This window comes from Elephantulus edwardii, unplaced genomic scaffold, assembly GCF_000299155.1.
Source record: "Elephantulus edwardii isolate Elephantulus edwardi_28Jun2011 unplaced genomic scaffold, EleEdw1.0 scaffold00118, whole genome shotgun sequence".
NCBI classification, from domain to species: Eukaryota; Metazoa; Chordata; class Mammalia; order Macroscelidea; family Macroscelididae; genus Elephantulus; species Elephantulus edwardii.
The window spans coordinates 4,015,853-4,023,714 of NW_006399868.1; the positions used below are offsets into that span (position 1 = coordinate 4,015,853).

Here is a 7,862-nt window from a genome sequence, read left to right on the forward strand (position 1 = left end):
TTCTATGCACTCCCTCCCTTCAAGCCCACTACACTGTAAAGCCGTCAAGACTCCTGACATGACAATAATACCTAATCATATATTCCTTTTAAACAGTCTCTCCTTCATCTGTTGCAACGTACTTGATTCAGTCCCATAATTTCTTCTGCGTTTTGTCGAAAAAAAAAAAAGAAAATTTTTTTCAAAAAATCACACTTCGGGTAAAATGACAACTCCTTGCCTCATTCATAGGTGCCCCTCCAGTGGGTTTTCAGATGCTGTAATTGCACAAGAGGGCAATGACCATCTTTCTCCCAAGCAGCTACTGCTGGATTTAACTGCCGGAGAGGTCCCGCTTTGGGTTAGCTGCACAACTCTGCCCACGAGGCCGCTAGAGCTCTGGTGCCACAGTCTATACAGAGTTGTGTTGCTAACCTAAACCTAACCAGTTCAAATCCACCAGCAGCTCCTTGGGGGAAAGATGGGCACTCTCCTGTGTGATTGACAACCTTTGAAAGCCTTCTGGGGTTACCTATGAATGCCTCCAACTAGACAGCAATGAGTTGAAACTACTATTAGGGTAGTAAATTGTACTGAAGGTAGAATAACAGAGATGTGGTAAGAGTATAGCAATTATTAAGTGTAGAAAATAAGAAAAATTCATCAATAATTTTATACATTGCTATAAAATAAGCAGAGAGGCATTGCACCAACTCTGTTTTCTTCTATATCCTATATTTTTCATCTGTTAAGAATTGTGAATGTTGTATATTTGCTCAAAATTCTTTTTCTGCTCACTTGAAGATGTACTGAGTGTCAATAATATGGACTGGTCTAGAGCAGAAGCCGATGGTGAGTATAGTTGTAGGATGTTCCAGAGCATTCTCTAGTGTCTGCTTGCCATGTGTCAGCTGTTTTTCAAGTTTTACCCTTCTTTTATTTCCTCCTCAAAGGTGAGATCCCAGGCCTCTTATCGTCTGATGACATTGTGTCTTCTGATCAACTGGTGCTGGTCAATGCCATCTTCTTCTGAGGGGACTGGAAATACTCCTTTGAGAAAGACCAAGCCCAAAAGATGATGTTCAGACTGAGTGAGGTCGTCTCACGGTTTACCTTCTTTTATCCCTTCAAGGAACCCTCAAACGTTTTACCCCTAAAATGAATAGCTTATGTTTGTTGTGATGTACCACCGAGTTGGAACGGACTCATAGCTGACCCTCCAGTGGGCTTTCAGAGGCTATAAATTGCAAGGAAGGAGATTGCCCATCTTTCTCAAGGAGAGCAATTGGTGGGTTCAAACTGTGTGCCCTGGTCTAACAGCGCAGCTTCTTTCTAGCAGGCCACCAGGTCTCCCTTGTAATTTTGTTGGTTTTGTGTGTGCTGTCAAGTCAAACCAGACTCATAGCTGAACCTCTGGTGGGTTGTCAGATGCCGTTAATGACATAGGAGGAGATTGCCCATTCTTATCCTGCGGGGGGAATTTTTGGTGGATTTGAACCACATGCCTTTGGGATTGCAGCACAACTTTTTACCACCATGCTACCAGAGCTCTCTTTATGGCTTTAGTTAAGTCAATTAACTTCTAATGACTAATGCATCTATAAAATTATTAAATGTAGGCAGCTCTGGTGGCCTAGTGGCAAGAAGCTGCACTGTAATCAGAAGTACAGGGTTCGAGTCCATCAGATGCTCTGCTGGGGAAGGAGGGACACTATCCTCCTGTACCAGTCGGATCCGATTTGACAGTATACACACACACAAAACTAAAAAAATAAAATAAAATTTTTAAAAAATCATTAAATGCACAATCAGGTTTGTAAGACTTTGGTTTAAACGCTCCATGTTATTTTTATCCTCTTTAGAAATAGAAATACTATTTTTACCCATAATCTTGTCCAATTGAAAGAAAACATCTGTAAAATAGAGATAATAAAAGGGTTTAAAATAGGGTCTGGCTCAAGACTATGCTTAGACTTTCATGAAAAAATTCAGCTCTTACAAACTAGAAATGATGTCAAGTGACCAGGCTGAACGATAATAGAGAGTCACAGAAGTAACAGGAAGATCATTTGTAAAATGCAAGACTCACACTCAAAGTTAAAAGACTCCAAGTACGCAGCCCTGCCACTACCCTAAGTCTTCTTAATTATTTTTGTAGTTCCCTGTAAGTATTGTCAGTCTCAGGCTATAGACACAACGAGATGTGTTATTTAAAATGAGAACGAATGGATCTGCATGTGATAAGGAAGAGGGCTCTGGAGCCTCATGCGGAGGGAGGTGCACTGCCCACCCAAAGGCTGCGCTTCTGTAACGGGTTGAGTCCACCAGCAGCTCCAGAGGACGGAGATGGACATTCTCCTTTCATGTGACTTACAGCCTCTGGAACCAGGTAAAGAGTCAGCTCTGAGAATGAAAAATGATAAGTAAATCCTATGCCCTTCAAATATATCTACTCGAGACCAGACGACTCGACGGCACATAACAACAACAACAACACTCGAGACCACCTAGCATTACTTGAAATCATAGGTAGATTTAAGATTTATTATGGCCAGCTATAAAAATAGCAGGTTTATATTTCTGCATAAGTGGGTTCTTAAACTGTAAAATAAATACCAAGTGATTGTGAGGATAATAGTATTCTCAGTTCACATCACTTGTTGCCCTTCTCTAGAGCAGAACACTTTAGTCATAGCCAGAAATATCTACCTAAGAATACTGAAAATAGATTTTTAGGACATAAAATATAGTAAAAGTGTATGTATCAACAGGACCTTTGGTGGCCCAGCAGGTAAGTTGTGCTGCCAACCCAAAGGTAGACAGTTCAAATTCACCAGCTGCCCCATGGCAGACAGATGCACCGTCTCCTCATGTGCGGTTTGCTGCTTTTGAAAACCCACTGGAGGGCGAGCTGTGAGTCAATTCAGACTGGATGACAGTGGAAAAGAGAGTCATGTATCATAATCCTGGCATCTGTTTGGAACTGAAAGATTAGCAGTTTGGCCTTGGAGCGTTCACAGCAGTCTTTTGAGGCCCTCAGGGATCTTTGGTAGCATCATGCACATGGATTTGATCTGCTAATGCAAAGGCCACACCTCTCTGGGACTTAGAATCCACTAGGAAAGCCATAGAAAAAAGATGGGCAATCTCTGCGGTGCCGTTTATAGCCCTGAGAACGTAATGGAGGGTCAACTAGGAGTTGGTTCCAAGTGGACCGCAAGGACTTTGAGGTGGTTTCGGGGTTTTTTTTGTTGTTGTTGTTTAAAAAGGTTTATTTGTTACAAAATGTTAAATACTAAAGCTAAAAACGTATGAATTCAAGTCAGATTATAATAAAATACACACGTACCCTTCTTTGCAAAATTATTAAAGGTTGAATTAAATATATGCTTTAAAATAAAATACTCTATGAAGATATTCTTGTGTAATTAACTAGATCAGTGTACTATCATTTTTAACAGAGTGGTATCACCATTTAGGCTTTCACTTTCTATAAACCCTCACATTAGTGGCTTACCACAGACCTTTTGTTGTCACAGTTGTGAGCAATTTTGGAGGAAGGATAAAAAGGGACATGTTCTCTCTTAAATAATGCATTACTGCTGTGGCGTTGAAGCTGACTCGTTTTTGACTCTTCAGTAGATGTCTTCGACTATAACTGTGCCGATTGAGAATACCCATCTTTCTTCTGTAGGGTTCACTGGTGGATTCCAATCCCAAGAGAAGTGTAGCCCCTGGGTTACCAGTGCAACTCCCTCCGGACTTAAAAGCCAGGCCTTGACGGTCATTGTTTTCTCCTCGCAGTCTGGGAGCAAAGTGGTACAGATGAGACGGCTGCAGGGTGTCTTCAAACTGGGCTCCATAGAGGAGCCAGGCGTTCAGGTCCTTGAGGTGCCTGACGTGGAGGGTCACCTGACCCTGGTCATCATCCTACCCGGAGAGAACGTGGGCCTGGGCCAGGTAAAGTGTTGAGCTTTTGCAGTTTCGGTCACAAAAGAAAGGCTCCCTGCTTGAGACTTATCCCTACTGAATGTGTGAAGATTTACGTGTAACTGTTTTCACAGCCTTGGAACCCTGGTGATGCAGAAGGTAAAGGCCTTAGCTTCTAATCAAGAGGTCAGTGGTTCAAATCCACCAGATGCTCTGTGGGAGACGGATGTAGCAGTCAGTTTCCACAGACATTTCTAGCCTTGGAAACTCTATAGGCTAGTTCCACTTTTTGGTGTATAGACGCTGTTCATAAGAATTTTTCAATAGCTTTGACTGTGTTTGGCTTATGTACTCTGAGCCACTGGGAGGTGCAAACACTTAATGTAGTTGGCTACTGAATGGAAGTTTAGAGGCTTGAGTCCACCCAAAAGCATCTTGGAAGAAAGACCTAGGTACCTACTTCTGAGAAAACAAGAGCTCCAGGAGTTGGAATTCACAACAAATGAATGATTTTTATTGATACTACTTTCTTTAATTGTTGCTGTTATGTGTCATCAAGATGGAACAGACCCATAGCTGATCCTCCAGTGGTTTTCAGAGACACTAAATCTCACGGGATGAGATTGGCCATCCTTCTGCAGAGGAGGTGAATTTAAACCATTCTCCTTTGGGATGCAGTTTAGCTTCATACCTCGAGGCCATCACAGCTCTTAGTGTGTTCATTTAAACAATACTAATAAGCAGAATCCCTAAGGCAAAGTTGAATAAATACCAAGGAACTTGAAGTGCATCGCTTGTAAGAGATTCAGGTTTTTCAGACATGTTGTTGTTGGGTGCCATTGGGTTGGCTAAAATTCATAACTACTTTATGTACAACTGAACAGACCCCTGCTTCTGATCCCTATTCTGTCCTCACGGTCTCTACTGTGCAGGCGCCCACTTGATTTCGAGTGCCTTCAACCTCAGAGATTCATCTTCAGGTACTGTAACCAGTAGTGTCTTGTTGACAGTCATGAGATTTTCAAGGGCCCATTATTTCTGAAATGGACGGTCAGTCCGTCCTGCTTCCTAGTCCACGTCATCCTGGAATCTATTGCAACCTGTGGGCCTTGGCTCACTCTCTGGTGCTGGAATTACCTGTGGCGTCGTTTCCAACATCATAGCCCCACGCCATGCACCACAGAACAACAACTGACAGGAGAGTGGTGCTCTTAGGAATACAGTCACATGACTAGTTATTATTATTATTATTCATTTTAATGAAAATTTACAGAGACTTTGGATTTCAATTCATTCATTGTTGCACTTTTCTCCCTGCCCACCTTGCCCCCTCCAATTTGCTCTTCTCTTTAAAAAAGATTAAAAAAACCCCTTTCATTGTGATACAATCCCTCCCCCCAAGTCCTGAACAGTTAATTCTAACTCCGTAGGGCTGCTATATGACCCAGAGTAGACTAGCCCCATCGGCTTCCTTCCCTTGGGTGTAATCTTCATGGGAGTAGAGCATCAGATCTCCTTAGCCCTGACCCACTGGGACGTTCGAACCTCTCTGACTTTTTTGATGAAAAGTTATCCGTTGTATCCCCAGGGCTCTTTTCCAAGACTAGACAATGTAGGTGATCAAACCCAATACTTTTTCCACAGAGTTGATTTAAACATGGTTTTCTGAACTTACTGTAAGCAAGTCTACCTTTCCAGACCTCGCTTACTTGATCCTTCCAATGGAAAAGTTAAAGTGAGTGCTTCTAGGGTTATCTACGACTCTCAAATTTGTGATCTTATTAAAAGTCAAATAAGTGGCACTCATCTAAGGCAATGTACTTAATTACAATCTTAGCACTTGGTGAGTGAAGTTCAATAAACTTGACCTGGGTCCTGAAAATGTGCCATTTAAAAAACAAAACAAAACACACACATTAAAGTTCTAAAGAGCAGGAAGATTCCCAAGTGAATACACAGCCTGATATAATCACCTGAAAGAGTGAGGAGTCAGGGGAAGGGCCTAGATCTTCCCTGTTCTCCTTAGGTGTTTTGAGCTGGTTCCCACCCACTGGGATCCCTCACACAACAGGAAGAAATCCTGCTGACTCTGCACAAACCTCACAACCATGGCTCCATTTGAGCCCATTGCTGAAGCCACAGGGCCAATCAATTCTTTGGATTTCCCTCTCCTTTGTTGACCCTTGATGAGTTTGCCCCACATGTCTACTTTTCTTCTGTTGCAACATTCAACACCAGTGCTCCACTCTGGGTGGCGGACAGTCATCTTTGGCTTCTTAAATGACTATGCATTGAAGACACTGGCTCGTTCACACATATGGTGAATGGCAACTCTGTGTGAAATTATTACTCTTTTCCTTGAAGTTGCGTTGACTGGTGTATGAAATGTCTACCTCCCAAAAGATTCTGTTCCCAAAATAATCTAATAATTTTGAATGTGAACCTCTTCTGGGTGATGATAAATGGAACAAGGAGTTTCTGGAAAAGATGTCCTGTGGGAAAGAGATGAGGGAAAGGGCAGTGACGGCAGATTGAGAGCTAAGACTCTGGTGGGGTTCAGTGAGTTCAGATTCCAGAGACTCTGTGACAGTGTAAAACTGTCTCCCAGAGTTCCCTGGGCCATGACTTTTATGGGTTCACCATTCCTAAGATCAGTCTTTTTTCCCCACTGAGTTTCTGGGTGGTCAAATAGATCAACTCTCTCTCAACAATCAATGACTGAGCCAGCATGCCATTTATAGAGGCATCATAAATGGAAGAGAATTAGAAATTCCCAGTGCTGGACATCTTTCCCAATTTATTTTAACTCTTTGAAAATGTCCCTTTCACTCAGAACTTCATGTTTCTGACTCTGGTCTGGAAGTGCTGCATTTCCCCAACTTGCTCTGATGCGCTGGGCACAGCACTTACAATCTAGCTTTCAAAATGGTTTGGGAAGACATTGCCCATCGTTTTCACTCCCACACACAAATGGCCATGAGAAGTCTCTACCTTTTGACAGCCTCACTTCAGTCCTTAGAATGCTTCCCGTTTTGTATACTTTAGTTTCTAAATAACATTCAGCTGGGTTTTACATCCTGCTTTCTTTTTGTAGGTCATCAGAGAAGTCACTTTTGAGAAGCTGAAAACCTGGGTCAGCTTGGCCAACATGGCAGACACCGCAGTGGACCTGCGCCTGCCCCAGCTCAGGCTGGAAGGGTCCCAGGAGGACCTCACCTCCATCATGGGGGCCTTGGGAATGACTGATGTCTTGGACCCCTCGCTGGCTAACTTGTCCGGCATTACTGCAGGAGGAGGCCTGGTGGTCTCCAAGATATTCCACAGGCCCATTCTACAGGTCACAGAAGGTGACTCCGGGTCATTCCTCAGTGACCCAACAGGCCCAGTGGACAATCCTGAGATCGTCCAGGTGGACCGGCCTTTCCTCATGGCCATCTTATGGAAGAAAACATACACCATTCTTTTCTACGCTGCAGTAACCAACCCTTGAGGAAAAGGAGCCAGTTTATATTTAAACAACTTTCTAATTCTTCAAAATGGCTGATTTTAGAATTAACACAGCTCAGAGAATAAGTGCAGCTGAAGGTATAAACGAGGCTCTTAGCAGTGTTTTTCTGTTATCTTTACTATGTATGGTCCCTGTTCCATGTTTCTTTTGATTCTTTTCACATTAACTAAACAAGTTCTAGCACACCAGTAACTGTATTAATAAAAAAATGAAAATAATGAATTAACATTCTTTTTAGAACAATCAGCTTTATGAGATCAAAAGGGCAGAACTCATCCAGGAAGAAAGCTTAGAAGGCAGGAAAGGATTGGTGAAAATGGGACATATAGACTCAAAGTGGGAAAAGTGCTGTCACATTGGGAGATTACTGTCAATGCCAGGGAACAAAATATACAAATTGTTGAGTTGGGAAACTATTTTTCTCTGTGAGTTTCACCAAAATTGC

General features: G+C 42.5%; 1 protein-coding gene across 1 annotated transcript in view; it reads left to right on the plus strand.

Annotated features, from left to right (window-relative positions):
* The window catches only part of LOC102856759 (ovalbumin-like), a 23,510-nt gene extending 16,111 nt beyond the window's left edge, over nucleotides 1-7,399 (plus strand). Inside the window, exons 6-7 of the mRNA XM_006892760.1 lie at nucleotides 3,674-3,939; nucleotides 7,004-7,399. Of these exons, the coding sequence (XP_006892822.1) occupies nucleotides 3,674-3,939; nucleotides 7,004-7,399 (662 nt within the window). The remainder of the gene's footprint in view (nucleotides 1-3,673; nucleotides 3,940-7,003) is intronic.
* Nucleotides 7,400-7,862: the final 463 nt, after the last annotated feature.